This window comes from Taurulus bubalis (genome assembly GCF_910589615.1).
Source record: "Taurulus bubalis genome assembly, chromosome: 3".
Classification (NCBI taxonomy): Eukaryota; Metazoa; Chordata; class Actinopteri; order Perciformes; family Cottidae; genus Taurulus; species Taurulus bubalis.
This window is the reverse complement of record NC_136591.1, coordinates 19,770,547-19,791,156: the sequence shown is the minus strand read 5'-3', so window position 1 is coordinate 19,791,156 and position 20,610 is coordinate 19,770,547. Positions and strand designations below refer to the sequence as shown.

The window sequence follows — 20,610 nt, the reverse complement described above, 5'->3', positions numbered from 1 at the left end:
AAATAAACATTTAGGTGTTTATTTTACTACTTCTTCTGTTTGTTTCTGTAGATTTATCCTAAATGCACCAAAAGTTACCATTAGAAAATGCCTAATTTGCATATTTAAATATAACATTTCAGTAAACTTGTAATACACAAAATAATTGTCTTAATGTCATGAACTGATTGATTTATTTTTACCCTATTCACCTGTAAAATGTATGTAATTTAACTAAACATCTCTGACTCTGAGCCTCTAAGCCACATATTATATAAATGTACATACATGGATTCCTTGTTGATTTGTGTGGAATTGGAGTCAATTTCACTAATCAACACGTGAATGGGATGAGACAAGAAAATACATTTTTCACACATTGTTTTTTCTCAGACTCAGTTTTAAGTTGCATCATGGGAAATGTGTGCTAATGGTCTTTAGAGCTAAAAGTCAGGATATCTCAGCCTCTGCTGCACCGATTTTGACCAATCTTTTGTCTAATCTGTCTGTTGTGAGACTTTGGGCAATACTAAATTGCTGACGAGCACCGTAAAAAGCCAAATATTATACTTGTATGTGGTTTGTGTACAGTTTTCATAGGATTTTCCATTTTTTTAGGGCGCAAAAGCTCAGTGCACGTCTGCGATATTATGATGTTTTCTGTTAAATTTGCAAATAAATAAAGTTAAAACAGGCAGATATGTCCAAATATTGGTTTCTGCTCTGTCTAAAAAGATTAAGATGCAAATATAAATCTGTAAGTCAAATTTTTAGATGTAACATACAGAGCAGAACAGAAATGAATAAAATATAAATAAAATATGAGGTTAAGACAGAGACCATTCCTCATACATTTAGGTTTTAAACTAGAATGTGCAATGTGTAATTTATTATAAATATGCTCAAGATGTATTCTAATCTATTAAGCATTCATTAATACATGATTAGTGGCTGTAGTTTGATCACCACAGGTCAACCAGGAAGTCTGAATTACATCCAATATTATTGAGAGAGTCTTGGTGAGACATAATTTGACTAATAGCATCTCATAATATTGCTTAAGTGAAACGCTGGTTGGCACAGAACATCAAGATGAGAGTCTGTATTCTACAAAGAGAGGAGCAAACAAAGAAGGCAGCTCAGGTTATATAGAAATAAAAAATGACTCAGGGTCAGAACTCCAGCTGCAGCACTGTGAACCTCACCTCAGCCCAAGTGAAGGAAAGAGAAAACATGATGGTGATGGATTGAAAAATAACCCCAGTGACATGAATGCACTCAGCCTCTGGCTCCATCACCCAGTCGAGATTTATGGATTAAGAGGTTACATAATTTCCTATACAATATACACATATAATTGGCGATGTGCTTGATAAAATTCATATTCTAAAGTGTGTGTCACTGCAAATATATATCAGCGTTTAAAGGATCCAGCCTGATACACTTTGAAAAAAAAGGAATAAAAAGAATCACATGTTGCAATAGAGGTATTTTCACTGCGGTCAAGTGAGCCCACATCCGCCGAGTGAGTCGCAGTTGCAATTCTAAATGCACCTCTATTCAAGGTGTTACGGTACGGGGGCCAGCTCAATGTCACAATATTCAAACAGCTATAAAAACAGATCCATAGACTTGTATATAAATATTCCACTGCAGGCTTGTTCAGGATGACCTATGCTATGTCCATGTACATGGCCTCAAAATATTACTCTACAGTTTAGGAGAAAATTGCATTCAAAGTCAGCTTAAATTTCATAATGACATTCACAGTTTCACAATATTCAAACAGCTATAAAATCAGATCCATAGACTTGTACATAAATATTCCACTGCAGGCTTTTTTTGTTTTGTTTTTTTGATATACAAGTCTATGGAACTGTTTTTATAGCTGTTTGAATATTGTGAAATTATGAACATCATTATGAAATTTAGGCAGACTTTGAATTCACTTTTCTCAAAAACTGTACAGTAATATTTGGTGGCCATGCACATGGGCATAGCTTAGGTCCCCCTGAACAAGCCTGCAGTGGAATATTTATGTACAAGTCTATGGATCTGTTTTTATAGCTGTTTGAATATTGTGAAATTATGAATATCATTATGAAATTCAAGCTGACTTTGAATTCAATTTTCTCAAAAACTGTACAGTAATATTTTGAGGCCATGTACATGGGCATAGCAGAGGTCATCCTGAACAAGACTGCAGTGGAATATTTATGTACAAGTCTATGGAACTGATTTTATAGCTGTTTGAATATTGTGACATTGAGCTGGCCCCCGTACCGTAACACCTTGAATAGAGGTGCATTTAGAATTGCAACTGCGGCTCACTCGGCGGATGTGGGCTCACTTGACCGCAGTGGATTTTCCTCCGCGTCACGTCACCCCTCTGATCATTCACCCGTTTGCGCATAAATGTGCAGGAAGGAGCGCATGCAGGCCATAATCGGTCGTCCTTCTGACCTGCGCAGCTGTCACATTTCTAGGTGGAGGTGAAGCACCCGGCGGGGAATACAAAAAAGAGAAAGAAAACGGGCTCCGCCGAGCGTAATTTCGCACCATCTCAGGCGGAGGATTTGTAGGTTTAGGCGAAATAGCTCCAACCCCCCTCCCCTCTTTGAGATTAAATACCGTGACATGCATGTATACATTCTCACTATGTTTGCGGCGCGAAGCGAGTGCGGAATGCGCGTGCTGTGCGGGGGGACGTTGTGGGAGTAAGCTGCGGTTTTTGAGTCTTTTTTTTGGAGAGGGCTGGGACGCTGGACACCATGCACACGGATGTGGTGCTGCTCTTCCTGCTGGTCGGGATGGCCGGTGTGTCCGGACAGACGCGTCCGAAGGGACAAGCGCTGCAGCCGGGCCGAAAAGTCAGGTCAGTCCATCGTGCTGGAGAGGATTGGCTGACTTTCTAAAGGGGCCGTGCGTAATTACGCGTAAAACTGGAAAGTTTCATTTTAAGACATACATCGTGTGTAAAATCGTATATTTCACACTTTTATTTACACAATCAAAATGTCCTGCAATAGGATTATTACCCACTCATTATTTTACGATGATGAAGTTCCAGCTCCAAAAACAATATGTTTGTCTGGGAGAAAAAAACCCTACTAGATAAATGAGTCTATTCCGGAAACTATTGAATTAAACAGTTAATTATTTACCCTGAAAACACTTGACATGACAAAGCCATCTCAACTCGAGGTCCACTTACAGGCTGGTTCTGGAACTTTCTACCGTATCACACATCCTCCTCTTTTGGAATTAAAATTTGAGATGAACCTCTTTGTTTTGATTTATCTCTGATATGCCAATTATTGCTCTATTATATATAATTGTTGCTATTCTGTCACACAACAGGCCTACAAACTGTTGTTTGAGGTCTGTTGATGGCCTGCTACTGCATACCTTTACATGATCACATGCTTCATATATCCTCTATTCTTTTAACTGACCATTTGAGTGTCTGAGCGGGTTTTAGATGTTATTATTTTTTTTTTAATAAAAGTTAACCCTCTTGACTGCTCGAGATGGGATTGTTTCCCATTTAAAAAGTCCGATTTCAGATCTTTTTTGTCCTCATCTTGGTGACCATGTTATGAAAGTACACATGGCGCTGAAGCATTTGGTTGTATGTTATTAGTTATTCTGATTTAGGAACAGCATCAGTTTGATGCTCCCAAAGAGCTATATTTTGGATATATCTGGCTATATTGTTCTCAACAACTGAATTTTCAAAAACACAAGAAAAAGTAGCTGTTCAGACTGTTTATGAAACTTAGTTTATGAAACTTAGTTTGTTCAGACTGAGGGAAGTGAACTTAGTTTGTTTATGAAACTTAGTTTGATTACATTCTAACAAATTGTATTTTGAAGCATCATTTAAGTCATTAATAAACATACATAAAACCTGCCATTGTTATATGTTAATATTATTGTACAAAGTATATTATTACACATAAAAGATATCCCAACTAGATTTTGTAGGCAAGGCCTCAAAAGCCCTTTTCCTTCATTCAAGAAACTAGTGCCTGAAAACATGTCTGTTCACAACGGGCTTGTCCTCTGCTGTTGCTCATGCAAACTACTTCCCTCCCTAACACTTAGCTTCCTTTGGTCCTCAGCGACACACCTGCCCCGGCCGAGCGCATCACACACCCAATCACGGCTGTTCACGAGCAGAAAAACACCGGCGGCTGTGCACGCCTGATCATCAAAGCTCCGTTTTCAGCTGACGGCAACAACAGGTGACGTGTGCCTGGTTAGAGAAATCACTTACTCTGATTACGTAACCTGTAATCTGAGCGTGTTAATGTGCTTTCTGAATTATTGCTATTGTTGTGGCTTTGGGAAAGTCAGCCGGGCGGAAGGAAGGTCAGCAATTAAATGTCGTTCTCGGTAGAGCGCAAATGTAGAACGTGTAATACTGTCTTTCTGCTGGGCATCTGTCAGAAGATAAAGTTTGGGATTTCAGAAGCTTATAACTGGAAATTTACTTTACTTTACCATTGCTGCCAGAGGGAAAATCCTCTGGTGTGGCTTTACGAAGGGATGTGTTTAAATGTTGAATTTTGGGCGAAAATAACACATTCTTTCTCTTACACATGAAATATGTTATTTTTTAGCAATACAACAGGCCAATTAAATTAAATTTAGAGCTTTAAAGACAATTCTCTGATTGGCAAAACCGTAGAATTACAACTTGGTGGTCCATCGCGTGACGCCATCAGGGCCCAAAGACTTCTGCCCATTGACTTACATTGTTTTTATATATATATATATATATATATATATATATATATATATATATATATATATATATATATATATATATATATATATATATATATAGCCGTGGCTGGAGGCATTATGTCTTCAGGTTGTCTCATCCCAGTCTCGTGAACCAAATCTATCAGGAACCCCTTAAAGGGGATTTCATCAAATTTGGTGGTTAGCTCATTGTTACCTCAACTTTCTTTGAATAATTGATACACTAATTATGACAATTTAAAATGAAGAACTTTTTAGATGAATCAACTTTCCAGTATGAAGATTTAAATAGCTCATATTTAAACCATTGGGTTCTACAATTGGTTAAAGGCACTAATAGCTGAATCCAGACTCACTTCCCTCATCATCATGTGAGCGAGTCGTTGGCGAGGTTCAAGGAAATGCTAGCGAGCTGGCTCCATGCGCTCCATGGATGGGGAAGATCGCCGGGAAGATCGCCAGGACTCTGGGTAATGTCTGGGTAATTTTTGGCTTCATGTGCTTCTGAGAAACGAACGAGGTCCCTTCTTCCAATGCGTCGTCCAGTTCTCTTTATACATCTATGGTATTATAACTGACTTCACTATGTCAGTCCACCAGATGTATGGCTCTTCTCCACTTATTCTACTGTTACTTTTGGTTTTAGTGTCAAAGTCACATGATGGTGCAGCACCTGATTGTCAGATTCAGTGCAGATATTGAAGGATTTTTTATTGACAGCGGCTCTGAAAATAAAGATGTGCCTGAAGCTACTGACGATAAGCACCCATGTTTTTGTGCCATTTATGAATCGGATCTTTTAAAACCAGAACTGGAGCACGAGAACGAGGAAGCTATAGCTCAGACGGAGACCAAAGTCAAGATACAATCCAACGAGTGGTTTTCTGAGTCAAATTTCCAACTGGCGGCTATGGCCAAAGCTGAGGAGAAGAGATGCTATGACTTCCAATTGCTGATGGACGCTCAGAAACAGCTGAGGAAGTCACCATCCGTCCATCCGTTAACCGCTGAACAGTCCAGGAGTATTCGCATTGTGCACGACCACGTTGCAATGAGCGCAAACAAGTGGCTGACTTGTGTGTACTGTCCTGACTAATTTGAGTTTGGCAGGTGCCAGTGAGCTTTATGAAAGAGAGTACGGTGCAAACATGAAATAAGGCAGTGTCGTGTTTGTAGTAGGACATGTACAATGCAGAAATTAAAACAAATATATGTTAAGCAAACAATCAGCAAAGCATGGCAACATTACAGAAGGCAAAACCAAAGATGCTTCATAAGAAAATACAACGCATTACAAGCTGCACCAATGTTTTGAAGTGGTTTATGCACTTCCTGTCTCCTATACGTGCGTGTTGCAGTGACTCGGTATGACGGCGGGTTTGATTGCTTTTTAAAGGTTAATTACTTTATTTTTGGGGTTTCTACTAGAACATGTTCACATGCGTCAATGTTAAAAAAATACCCTCTGCTCTGTTTTAAAAAAAAAAGTCCTTGAAAAAAATAAAATCCCAAAGGTTTTGGAAAAGTCATGGAAATGTGTTATATTCATGTGTTCATGACGTTCATTTACGCTGAGTTTGAAATAATGAATATGCTTTTAAAAGAAAGACGCTCAAAATATAAGCAGGCACACATACAGGCATCTATATAAATGTTTATTCTTTTAATCAAACTATTGTCTCTCATTTATTTGTGTCATTTAAGGTATACTGTATGCTTTGGAATTCTCATTGTTAGTTTAAATACTTTTTTCTCACTTTTTCACCGAGATTTCACAAAATGTTTGGTCATGGAAATATGGTTTGAAGTCATGGAAAAGTCATGGAAATCCATTGGTCAAAATGTGTATGAACCCTGTCTCCAGCCATATTCTAATGAGTAAGCATGCATGTGACGTAGCAAGGGAATCCGAATCTGAATTGAATCACATGTTTTCTGATCTAAGCAGTCCATTAAAAAAAACAGTTTTATTATTTCATAGTTCGTGGGTTGGTAAGAGACCAAGTGGTTGTACGGTATGTTATATGCGAGAAAATCATAGCGTGAAAATATAAATTTTGGAATAAATCAAAAATTGTTCATTGAGAATTGCTTCAGTAGTTTTAAGAAGCAGAGAGTGACCTGATACATAATATTAATATTTTTGAGGAATACGAGTTAAAAGAAAATTAAAAGAAAAACAACAACAAAAAGTATGCAGACTTTATAATCTGAATAGGGTTAGGGTTTTTTACTATATCGTTTTTTTACTATATATATACATACACTACCGTTCAAAAGTTTGGGGTCACTTAGAAATGTCTCAAGAAAAGCACTGTTTTTTTCAATGAAGATAACATTAAATTACTCAGAAATACACTATACATTGTTAATGTGGTAAATGACTATTCTAGGTGGAAACGTCTGGTTTTTAATGAAATATCTACATAGGTGTATAGCGGCCCATTTCCAGCAACTATCACTCAGTGTTCTAATGGTACATTGTGTTTGCTAATCGCATAGAAGACTAATGGATGATTAGAAAACCCTTGAAAACCCTTGTGCAATTATGTTAGCACAGCTGAAAACAGTTATGCTTGAGAGAAGCTATAAAACTGGCCTTCCGATGAGCTAGTTGAGTATCTGGAGCATCACATTTGTGGGTTCGATTATACTCTCAAAATGGCCAGAAAAAGAGAACTTTCATGTGAAACTCGCCAGTCTGTTCTTGTTCTTAAAAATGAAGGCTATTCCATGCGAGAAATTGCGAAGAAACTGAAAATGTGTCTGGGTGACCCCAAACCTTTGAACGGTAGTGTATATATTACTGTATCGTCAGTGTACATTTGGACAGAAGTTCCAATACATACTGAAGGCAGATCATTGATAATATAATATATATTATAATATATAATTTTATGCGGCTATAAATAGGCTCTGTTGCGTTTTTTTTAAGGTGTGGGGGATTGGGGGTGCGTGAACCCGGTCGGGATGTAGAAGGGGGTGCATGGCCTAAAAAGTTTGGGAACCGCTGAGTTAAGGTATAAGTACTTTCACTGTCGCTCAAAAGGGAGTGGTCCAACCATAGACACTATGAAAACACACAGTGAAAGGGTGACATTTCTATGATTAAAAACACAACTGCCAGACGGGACAACACTGTGGCAGCGACTTGTCAATCAGAAGTTAGCCCTACCCTAAAGCATCCCCTACTTTATGGTCTGTTTGACTCTAGATGACCATCATTTACTAAATGAACATCATGCTGTATTGAAGAAGACTTGAAACTAGAGATTGAGACATAAACTCATGTTTACAATGTTTACCGAGGGAATAAATAAAGTAGAGTCATTTTCTATAGACTTCTATACAAACAGAGGAGTCGCCCCCTGGTGGTCAGGAGAGAGAATGCAGCTTTAACACATGAAGCATAAACTTCTATACAACCAGAGGAGTCGCCCCCTGGTGGGCAGTAGAGAGAAATCAGCTTCAACACATGAAGCATAGACTTCTATACAATCAGAGGAGTCGCCCCCTGGTGGTCAGGAGAGAGAATGCAGATTCAACACATGAAGCATATACTTCTATACAACCAGAGGAGTCGCCCCTGCTGGTATTTGACAAACTTCAACGTGCCCCACTTACTTAAGATACTTTCACCCAATCAGTCAGTGCTATTAGACATTGCATAATGTGTAAACTCACGTCATGTGTTTTCCCCTCTTTCAGATTGAAAAGAGAAATGCCTCTGACAGAAGGATCCGGTCGCAAGATTGCCAGGTATGACGCACGTCTGTTTTTTTGTTTTGTTATTTAGTCCAATTAGAACGATAACAGGGGCTAGAAAGGAGGATCTTATAGCGGAGATTAAAGCATCATGGATTTAGAGGCACATGGTCAACATTTTAATCACACTATTGTTTGCAGTATCTAGGAGGATGGGCCGCTTCCATGTATTTTACTAAACCCAATTTAATCCATTCTTATCCCTCAGAATCAGAAAATTCATAAGATTATTTCGCCTGTGCTGCATCAACTCATAAACACCCGGCTACGATGCGCAAAATCTGAAAGGTGGTCGACATTATCAGTAAAACCTTGATTAGTAGCTAAATAGCAATGGTGAGTTGAAAATATTGGTTAATGTAGCTGACAGCAGCCACATGTTCAAACACAGTACGATTACACTACAAAACCTCTACACCCAAGGCTGTATTATCAACTGGGTAAAGTTTTTCTGCATGTAAAAAGAACATTGAAATTTGTACAATTGTCAATTTATTGTCAAATTTATTACCTTATTATAAGGGACTCCTCTGGTTGTATAGAAATATATGCTTCATGTGTTAAAGCTGCATTATCTCTACTGACCACCTCTGGTTGTATAGAAGTCTATGCTTCATGTGTTAAAGCTGCATTCTCTCCACTGACCATCAGGGGGCGACTTCTTTGGTTGTATAGAAGTCTATAGAAAATGACTTTACTTCTCTCTTGATTTATTCCCTCAGTAAACATTGTAAACATGAGTTCATTGTCTCAATCTCTAGTTTCAAGTCTTCTTCAGTACAGCATGATCTTGCATCTTTCATTGTTGTTTTCCAAACATTTCATCAGTCCCATTTTCAAGAGGAGTCAGGATGTAACTAAAATCTGGGGTCCGAAGTCAGAGCAGCTGCTGAGAATAGATGACCACGACTTCACAATGCGACCCGGATTCGGAGGTGAGGCGGTTCTTCTTTCTTATATAAACTAATCGCTGTCTACTCTCCTGAAAGATGTAATTCATTCATTAGCCACATCAAGTGTTCTTTTTGACTTTACACTAAACCCCAGCCCAGATCATTTGTGACCGGCGCTGCCTTGTAGAGATGACATAACAGAGTGGGATTATGCCTAATCCACGCTGCTGTGGACCAGTGATTAATTACCAAGCAGCCAAAGTCTATAGCTTTAGGTTTCAATAACTCCCATTTTAATCTGCCACACTGCTCAAAGCCAGAATCTGTGTGCTTTTTAAATTCTCCCACTTGCATTTGAAAACTCTCACCTGGAGTTCTTGGAAAGCATTTACTCGGTTTTCTATTGTTGTTAATTACTGGATACAGTCTCATTAGTTACTGTAGGTTTCTTGTGTTGATAACGTAAGTGCATACTGTGAGTGCAACAGATATTTCCAAGCTGCAGTTTGCCGTTCTGTCTGACAGCTGGTTGGATTTACCCAATCGGCTTGTTTGTCACGCAGCATGACACAGCGTGTTGTGGTTGTTCCCTGAAACCTGTGTGAACTGGGAACACCTTTCCTGGTAGATCCACAGAGACATATTTAATCTCTGCAGAAGTTTAAGATCATCGATGTGTTTCTCTTTGTCGCATGGCTGCGAGAGTTTCACCGCTCTCACCAATAAAAACATTATTAATACAGATGAGGCTGGTGATAAAAACCTACTTTTCTGTTTGTTTCTGATGCTTTCTGTCGGTTGATTCAGTGTCCTTTAACGCAGGAAAACTCCTGATTTGCCCAAGGGCCACTTTTGCAAAATTACCCGAAATCTGAATTTGTGGGGATTAAAATACGATTTGGGTGTTTAATTTGCAAAGTTGACCAATTGTTTCCTTTTCTTTTTTTCTAATATTTATATCATATATATCTGACAGTTCAAAAACCTAACTGCATGAGTTTCAGAGTTTTCATCGCATTAACATTGTCAAATGCCGGCCATTACTAAATGAGAAGTGTGTGTACAGAGTAACTCGTAGTTTGGTTGGGTTTAGACACAAATGACTTGGTTCGGGTGAAGGCCTCAGTCTGCTCCAAATAAAGAGCTTCTTAGATCGTCCAACTACATTTTAAATCTTTCCAGCTATGAAGGACTGTTTTTGTAACTGTCCCATAATCGAAATCGGCAGTTCAGACCTTTAAGAAACGGCTGCATCTCTGGTAAATAGTCAAAAAGTCCTGAACACGTTAAGTGAGTAAACAACATCAACAAAAGCAACAAAACTAACAACAGATGAAAGAAAACAGCATGCACTATAATGTCAAACAGGATTAGAGTACTCTTTCCGCTGCCTTCTGTGACATTGTTTGGGAAATCTGCACCCGACTGCTTTGATGGGGATTTGGATGAAAGTCGGTGTTTGAAGCAAAAGCATAAAAAGGAGTCACAACCTTGCAAATAAACACAGATAATCCTGACAGTTCCACCGGGGCCACATCTGCACTCGCTGACTCTGACAGGGAGAGTTTTTGCAGTTTGCTGCCGTTGTAAAATGTTTAACTGTTTCAAGGCAACCTCCGAATGAGCGCTAACGTTATAGCGCTAGCTGCACAAACTGTACGGTACCTAGTTAATAGTGCCATTTAAATAAAATATATTACCTAAAATCTTAAGTGGCTCCTTAATTTGCCTTCTTGATCTGTTCTGATCAACGTTACATCGCCATAATAAGGAGAAAAGACTAATGTGTCGGGCGCTTTTCTGCTGTGAGTTGAACTTTGGGTGAGAAAAGCCGCTCAGCAATAATAAAAAAAGCAGCAAGCGAACGCTACACTCTCAGGAAAACAAATACAAAACGCTGCCAAACTATTACTACTGTAACTATTTCTTGCCAGTGGCAGTGAGTATGTGCATTCTCCCACCCACCTGTTTTTATGCATTTTTTAAATTTGCGCTTTAAAAGCATTGAAGTGGAATTGGCGGAAATTCTAAAAGACCAAATACGGCGAAGAGGTTTTTTTTAAGCTTTCTGAATGAAACTTCAGAATGCTGTTGGACGGAGAGAGGTGTTATATTCGGAATACGGAGAATCATGGGTGATGCATGACCCAAACAATAGTCCCGGTTAGTTTACCAAAAGACGGTGACGGTCACGACTTAAGTGAGAGGTTGGAGAGGCTGAGGAAGAGGCACTGACCTGAGGTTACGTTCCCTGAACCCAAATTTCATTCAAAAAATGTGGGAAAAGGCAGAGTTAATGAAAAATGTTACACAAGACAGATTTGTGGACAAAAAGCTACTGTTTTAGCTGCAGATCAAATATGACCCAAAACAAAAAGGTTCCTGGAGGAATTCTTGCATGTATTGCTCAAGAACTTGAGTTGTATTTTAGAAACGGAACATTTTTCATGGCAGATTTTATTTGTAGCGCTAAAGTAGAAACGTTGTAACCAGTTCTGGTTGACTGGAGCTCTTAACGATGTCATCTTGCCAAATCTGTCTGATCTGAAATGGTCCACTGTTGAATTTAACCCATGTGTCAACACTACTGTGAATTAAAGCTGGATATTTCTCTAAAGGGCCTGCAGTCCCTGTTGGAGTGGATGTCCAGGTGGAAAGTTTGGACGCTATCTCAGAGGTCGACATGGTATGTCTGGAACGAACCGTGAGTAGGAAAATGCTGTTTGGTTGAGATAACAACGTAATGGACACGTCTATCCTTGTTCAAGGACTTTACTATGACGCTGTATTTGAGGCACTACTGGAAAGATGAACGTCTGTCCTTCAGAAGCAACAACAACCTGAGCATGACCTTCGACGGCCGCCTGGTGAAGAAAATCTGGGTGCCGGACATGTTTTTCGTCCACTCTAAGAAGTCCTTCACCCACGACACCACCACCGAAAACGTCATGCTGCGAGTTTACCCAGATGGCAAAGTCCTCTACAGCCTGCGGTAAACCGGACTCAACACTCAACACACACAGTGTGAAACAACTGAAAGTGGCTGTTAGCTGAAAAGTAATAGTTTAACATGTGGGGACACCCACTCATTTGCTTCCTTTCCAAGTGTACTATGTCTTGCCCCATTATAATGTACTTTTCCAATTTACGCATTAAAGAAAACATGGAAATACCGTAATTTCTAAAAGACAAAATATCGCAAAAAGGTTTTTGCACCTGACTGCACCTGATTGGAGATTTTGCGCCACAAGTTCTCGATGCTCCCAACTCCTCATATCCACATAATGCTAGTAGATGGAACTTAATTAACTTAATGCACAACATTCAAATGGAACTAGTATTACCGAAAGAACCATTTGCGTAATATAAGTCTGTATTTTACGCAAATTTACTGACATTATCCCTCGACGCTCTGCGTGACGTCCACTTATATTCAACATATTATACAGTGTGATATTTATATTTAATATTGAAAAAAAGATCAATTATATAATATAATATATATAATAATAACATAGTAATGTAATACAAAGACCTCTTGCTCCGGTGTTGATTGGTAGCCATGACTGCGTAGCAAGATGAGCATCCTCAATTTGCACCCAAAATGCTGTAAAAACAAATGTTTATATTTATCAGAGCAACCTCCATAATTCTAGAAAAGAAGCACAGTTTTTTTTGTTGAGAAAACAAAAAACCTTGCAAAAGATGCCAATTTTCCAGGGAGTCATATTATCACCTCCATCACAGATTTACACGGGATTAAGATTATTATCATTAAATTATTAAAATTACTAGAGGTCTCCCAGTAATACTAGTCCTGTGTGAATAGGGCTCAAGAAACAAGACGCATTATTTTAATAAGTTAAGTTTGCCTTTTCTTCACGTTTGTAATTAAGGTATTTGTAGATTCCCGGTCAAACCTCAGTAGTTACTTGTTAGTTTGTTATGATGCTACTTTACTTGATATGAGGGGAACCAAAAATAACAAGTAATGGGGAAATAATCCTCCTACAGACTGAAAGAATAGTAACTAATATGTATGTTATTAGAGATGAATGCGTCATTAGTTTCGAGCTGCTCAGCAACAGATTCAGTCTTAATAAGGATTTAGATTCACAGAGGGATTAAATATAATGTACTGTGTCATAAACACAGTGTATTCTATCTACTATATAATCCATGGCTGAGAGTTATTCAGGAATGTATTACCGGTTCATTATTAACCAATTTAGCCTCATTTGGACAGGATTATTAATACAATGTTACATTATTACAGGGGGAGTCTTAATATTATTTCAATATTAATATTATTAGCACAGGTAACTATTTATATGTACATATTATTATTATTATTATTAGTTTAGTACAATCATTTTTACTGTGCACTTTATGTTTAAAACTCAGATACACTTTTAAAATGCCAGCCGGGCAGCCGGACCAGTGAGATGGACACCAAACAGTCAGGGGAATAACTGGGGTGTGATTTTATTTAATTTTTTTAATCATGTGCTTTCCCATCCTGCCCAGCAGGTTTTATTGAAGTCACCCAACCTTCCAGTGGGAATTAAATCCAGTCGGAATGGATCTTTAAAGTCTGATTTGGTCTTCATTCAAAGGCCTTTTTGACATGTGACAGTAGGAAAAGCACAGGTGTAAATAATCGCATTATGGTCGAGTTTTTGCAAGTGATTTGGTTCTGTTGGCTCCAACAGATTGTGGCCTTCATCACACAGCATAACTGTAGTCATGGTGACGTCACCCGTTGGTTTGTGGACTGCCTTTGTGAAGCCTCGAGTTCAGTGATTTCGCCGTTACCATCTTGAATACCACCCTGTCGCTAAATTGATTTTTTTGCAACCAATGAACGGAAGTGACCATATTTGGAATGCGGAGGAGCCCCCTGTTGGTCAGTGGAGAGAATGCAGCTTTAACCCATGAAGCATATACTTCTATACAACCAGAGGAGTCACCCCCTGCTGGTTAGTAGAGAGAATGCAGGTTTAAAACACTGCTGCATTGGCTTCACTCGGCAGAACCGGAGGTTGCCGCCTGGTTAAAAGCTGAGGGGGTTCAACATTTGTTCAGGATCCTCCAGGACGCCTCCCTGTAGAGGGTTTTATAAGGGCACGCACGACTGGGAACAGCACACGCCAGAGAGCTTATAGATCTCGTCTGGCCTGGGAGCGACTCTGGAATCCCCAGGGAGAGCTGGAAAGCATTGCTTGGGAGAGGAACATCTGGAGTACGACGCTTAAGCCCACTGCCACGGCGACCCAAATAGGAGGAAGATCATGGATGGATGAAGTTTCAGGGTCCTGGTATTGTTCACGCTGGTCATGGGACACATTGCTCATGTGTTTAGTTACACTTGTGCTTTTCCTTCTGTGACTGGACAATATAGTTGCACATTATAGTGATATAGTCATATGAAACCAGATATCGTCTTAGAGTTTTAAATTTGGTAATATTGTCTTTTTCTGGTTATAAAAGATTACAGTAAAGTCATGTACTTTTATGAATTTACCCGCTTTGTTTTAGCGGTTCTATTATTTTCTTTTATCTACTAGGTCATATCAACAATATTGATTTTATAATTTTTTTTAAATATCATTCTGTAAATAAGTCCACAATATAACATTTTATTAAAGTATGACAGACTTTAAATTACATTTTCGATTTTTTTTTATTTAGATAGTTTTGTGAATTAGATTTAACTTTATTGTCACGTAGAAGTACTAGGACAACAAAATGTAGTTCAGCATCTGACCAGAAGTGCAAAAAGAAGCCGTAAATGGGCAGTGCAATGTTCTAGATAAATAGTATAAATATAAATAACAGATAAATAATTGATAATTAAAAAATGTAAAATAGCAGTATGAAAAACGAAAATGTTACGTAGCCATGCTAATAAAAACGAACACTACAGTTTCATATTATGCCTTTATAGATATTCTACATACATGCAGTACACGTGATGCCCCTGAAGTGGGGCAGGTTAGGATGTTAGTGGGTGTTCAGGGATGCAACTGCTGTTGACGGTCCTGCTATGACAAAGTGGCACCAGCTGCCACAGTACAAGATGTGTATTTAAGGGGATAACGTTCTGCCAATTACGGCCACTAATGCTGCCGAGCAAGGCCTCGTAATTGTGGCGAGCGATAGGAAGCTCGGGGCCAAGATAGTTGATTTTGTAATCCACATAACAGAGCCCCGGCACAGATTTACAGCTGGCCATCTGCCTCCTGTTGTGACCAAACGTGGCACGGCCGGAACAACCCAAATTCAGAATGATGACAACATCTGCAAATCAGCATTCACTGTTGATAGCAGGCATCATAGTACTATCTGGTAAACGAGGGAAGAGTAGCTGGATGGTAAGTGGTAGATATAAGCGTCCTCCTATCATGGTCGGGGGTTAATCTGTGTGCGGTTGGTGCTGGTTGGAGATTTCCCAGACTAAAGGCAGATTGGCGGGTGAGGATGCAGTATCTTGTCCCATGAGCTGGATTATGTATTTTCATTTATCATCTGTGTGCCGGAAACCAAATCTCTGCTGACCAACCTCAGTGTGTGCTTGTGGGTATGGAGGGGTACGGCTCTGCTAAAGGTTCAACGTGCATTATGGGCCTATGCAGAAAAGTCATCAGCCTCTATTTACAGTTTTTATTATCAGACTTGTACCCATTTTCCACTAGAAAAAAACCTGCTAAAACTCCTTTTCCGTTGCAATAGAGAAGTCGCAAACACGGCCGGAAAAACTGGGTTTAGTGAACTCGAATATGTTAATTACTTCTTTTTCTTTTATACAGTATTTGTTACTTAATCAGTCTCTTTTTTAAACTCTCCAAACAAAATCGGTGTTTGTTGGAACAGTCAAAAGACAAATACTTTGTCTTAAAATTAAGTGTTTTTACATTGGCTTAAAATTAAGTGTTTTTTACATTAATCAGAGATGTAGAATTACTGTTTCTGTCAATGGAGTCTAATGGATTTCTTTTCACATCTAACCGGGTGAATTAAAGGGTTCTTTGGACCGAACCAGTTGGTGATTGTTGGAACAGTGGAAAGACTAACCAAGTGGTTTCGATGAGGATTACTTTGTTTCTGTCAAGTTGGAATGAAGTGTGTTTTACAAGGTCAAATTACTGTTTCTCACAATGGAGTTTTGTGGCTTTGAGGGAAGAGCATTGTAGTTTTGTACCTAAATAAATTATAATAATTGTCCAAATCCCTGTTGATTTTATTTATTATTTATTCACTTACCAACACCGGCACCGCACCAGAAAAAAGGGGCAAAAAATGCCACCTGATTGTCATGTTTCCATCACTTCCGATTGGAGCTAAAGCTGATAAACACTCGAGTTTACGACCCGTGAATGAATGCAGATTGTAACCTCTCCTACTAAAGACAAAAAAAAACACTGAAATAATGATTGATGTGGTGACATTTGTTCCATACATCACAGCTTTGTTTTGTCATTGCAGGGTGACAGTCACATCCATGTGTAGCATGGACCTGAGTCGCTTCCCGCTCGATACGCAGACATGCTCTTTGGAGATAGAGAGCTGTAAGTGACGTGATGTAATCAAATTTTCCCCTCCTCTCAGGTCATTCCTGCGACTTCTGTAGAAAAGTCTTGTCGTAGCTGCAGAAGCAGAGAGATATTTATCCTTCTGTCATGTTCATGTAAAATCAAGGAAATGTTGTTTCACATTTATTAAAAGGCGTAGGAGGTTTGTGCAAAAGATCCGTCGTTTATGCTCTTTGTCTCTCCAGATGCGTACACAGATGATGACCTGATGCTGTACTGGAAGGAAGGGAACAGGTCACTCAATACAGACGAGAGGATTTCTCTCTCGCAGTTCCTCATCCAGGAGTTTCACACCACCACCAGGCTGGCCTTCTACAGCAGCACGGGTACCGACAGGAAGACCGCTGTCTTTTAATTTCAGGCCTGCAGCCACTTGGGTCTGTGTGACCTCTCACATTTTCTCCTCCCCAGGCTGGTACAACCGTCTGTACATCAACTTCACTCTGCGGCGTCACGTCTTCTTTTTCCTGCTGCAGACCTACTTCCCTGCCACTCTGATGGTCATGCTGTCCTGGGTGTCCTTCTGGATCGACCGCAGGGCCGTCCCTGCCAGGGTGCCACTAGGTAAAGATTGGTTTACAATCCAGAGGGCATATAAACAAGATGGACTGTGAGGAATCAAAAAGACAACTAGTGAAACCCAGAGATTTGCCCAAAGACTGCAGAAACAAAGGAGGAAGGAACTGTAGTTGTCTGTAAACTCATATATCATAGTCATGGACTACTTTATTGCCTTTGTACAAACCCTTTACAGAAATAAGTCAAATGTTAAATGCTTTATAAGGAAACAAAGATTGAATATTCTATTTGGTTTCTAGCTTAGTTCCTTGTTCTAGCTGCTGATCCGGAAAATGTTTCACATTATAATTTTCCCTCAAAGCTCACAGATGATTAGGATAAAAATATATATAATATTTAAAGGTGCTATGAACAACATTGGGAGCGAATGCTGAGCTGGCGGCTCACAGCTAACGATGCTAACAGCAAAAAACTGATGCTACGTTCACACCAAACGTTTACTTGCTCCACTTTATGTGGTTCATTCGCGGCTTATCTCCGTGGCCTTTCTCCGTGGCCTTTCTCCGTAAAAACTGTTACCATTTCCGCCATTCACCATTGAAATAAGCACTAGTTCTGCTCTATACTTGTTGTGGAAGTCCCACAAAGGTCGGAACATCAAACGCCATCGTGTCTGGGTTCATATTATTATCCGTAGTCGCACACAGCTCCGACTCCTCCAGGAAGAGCATCTGAATGACGGCCGCTTCCAGCGCTTCTTCGGACGGACCAGCAGCAGTTTGATTCAGCAACAGCAGTACGGCAGTGATGACGGGCGAAGCTTCTCAACGCTAATTGGCTTTCGCAACTCAGCGTCACACAAATTTTTCACCCGAGTTGAAATATTTAATTTGTACCGCGTCATTTGCACCAAAAAAAAAAAAAAAGAGCTGTCTTTTACAGTATCGACTATGGATGCGTTATACTTGTTGTGGAAGTCCCAAACATGTCGGAACATGAAACGCCCTCGTGTTTGGGTTCATAATATTATCCGTAGCTGCACACAGCTCGGTGAATTTCACCGACTCCTTCAGGAACTGCGTCTGGCTTCTCTCCGTAAAACAGATACCGTTTCCTTCATTCACCATGGAAATAACCACTAGTTCCGCTTTATACTTGTTGTGTAAACTCCACATACGTCGGAACATCAAACTCCATGGTGTCTGGGTTCATAATATTATCCGTAGTCCCACAACAGTGTCTGAATGATGTCCATATTTGTACATACCTGATAGCACGATTGTATTCAGAGGAAGTAAGTGTCCATGTCTTAAACAAAAGGGAATAGCACTCCACTCAGACAAATGTTTATCACTTCAACGTCAGACATGAAACTGGGTTTCACCGTCTCTACACCTGTTGTCCTGCTTCAGGTATAACCACGGTGCTCACCATGTCCACCATCATCACCGGAGTCAACGCCTCCATGCCCAGGGTGTCCTACATCAAAGCTGTGGACATTTACCTCTGGGTCAGCTTTGTCTTCGTGTTCCTCTCGGTGATAGAGTATGCCGCAGTCAACTACCTGTCGACTCTACAGGAGCGCAAGGAGAGGGTCCTCCGAGAGCGGGTGAGTGTTTAAAAGCACTGTGTGTCTTTAACCTTGGCTTGCCAGGTCACTTTGATACATATATTCAAGGTCCCCAGATGAATCCTACTAAAGTTGTTGATTTTCTTGACTTTCCATCATCAGAACAACCTTTTTATTTGTCCAATACTTTGGTTTATGTCCAAATTCCCAGGAAAACAGAAGAAAATGTTAACCTAAATACTATAACAGTTGTTGAGCCACTTGAAAATGATGGGCAGTAAACAAAATTTACAAAATTGAAGTGAAACTGTACAATTTGAAGTACTGTGATCTTTTTTCGTACTGCCTTGCGGTGGTCACTGCTCCGCAAAATACCTTTATTCCAGTAATATATTGTATTTTTCATTGTTAAAACCACATTTTCTCCAAAACAAGATTAAATAATAAAAACAACCTGCACAGTGTCAGTTTGAATTCTAAGATTATTTGGATTTTTAAGAAGTTTGTATTAAGATGTAGTGTTGTACCTTTTGTTTACTTACAGCTGCCATGCACCTGTGGTTTGGCCCATCCTGGCGTGATGTCGGACGGCTACAGTGACGTGGATTTCAACACGACAGGGAACTACGGCATGCCGGAGGAGAACGGGATGAAGCGGGAGAGGATGCTGGTGCAGCTGGCGATGGAGAGCGACCAGGTCACCGGCCACGTCGGTTCCACCGCCTACAGCAACGTCTGGATCGACACGCACATCATAGACAAGTATGCCCGGGTCCTCTTTCCTGGATCGTACTTCCTCTTCAACCTCATCTACTGGTCGATCTACTGCTAGCACAGACGGGACTCGAGCAGACTTAACCCAGCTGTGAGCGGAAGTGTGAACAATCTGCTTTCCTGCTTGTCAAAGTGGTTTACAAATGCACGTTGTGCGTTAAACTTGCAGATTTGGGCTTTTTTTTTGTCTTCAAATTTGAAAAAAAGAAGATGGAACTCGGGCTTAGCTCAACAACATGATATGCAATATTATCGCCTTTTTTGTTTTTTTACAAATGACTTAGTTTATGCTGATTTTAGTGTACTATAAATAAGTTTTATTGTCTGGCTATTATTATGTATATTGTTGCTTTTTAAATGACAAAGATAACAGTTTTACTAATTAGTTTAACGAATGAAATACTAGTTTGTTTCATGCAGAACAGAGCAGGGATGTGGAGCGAAATATCTGCAGAAGTCAAAATGTCGGCACAAGCTCAAGTACTTCCCTCCATCGCGATTGGATGACTGGGTAAAAAGTGACAGTGACGAGCGCAGCTTTTTACCCAAAAGATGAACAAAAAATTAAACTCTCAGCGCCTCGTCTCGCTGCTGGCTTTTGTAGCGTAGTATAAATACTATGAAAGCTTAAAACATAGTGGTTGTGTCAGTTGCTCGCCGTCTTGTGCGGTTGTTTTTCAATATTGCGGTTATCAGGACATCCCTGGATGCAACTGTCCAATGTAAACCCACCAATGCATTCTACTTC

General features: G+C 39.7%; 1 protein-coding gene across 1 annotated transcript; it reads left to right on the top strand.

Moving 5' to 3' along the window:
- Nucleotides 1–2,750: 2,750 nt before the first annotated feature.
- Nucleotides 2,751–19,920, top strand: LOC306734733 (gamma-aminobutyric acid receptor subunit rho-1-like; the record flags this gene model as incomplete). The annotated part of the gene is made up of 10 exons (XM_079216118.1): nucleotides 2,751–2,854; nucleotides 8,458–8,508; nucleotides 9,343–9,449; nucleotides 12,026–12,093; nucleotides 12,176–12,399; nucleotides 16,893–16,975; nucleotides 17,185–17,325; nucleotides 17,411–17,563; nucleotides 18,931–19,127; nucleotides 19,633–19,920. The coding sequence occupies 10 exons, from the start codon at nucleotides 2,751–2,753 to the stop codon at nucleotides 19,918–19,920; spliced, it is 1,416 nt and encodes a 471-aa protein (XP_079072244.1).
- Nucleotides 19,921–20,610: the final 690 nt, after the last annotated feature.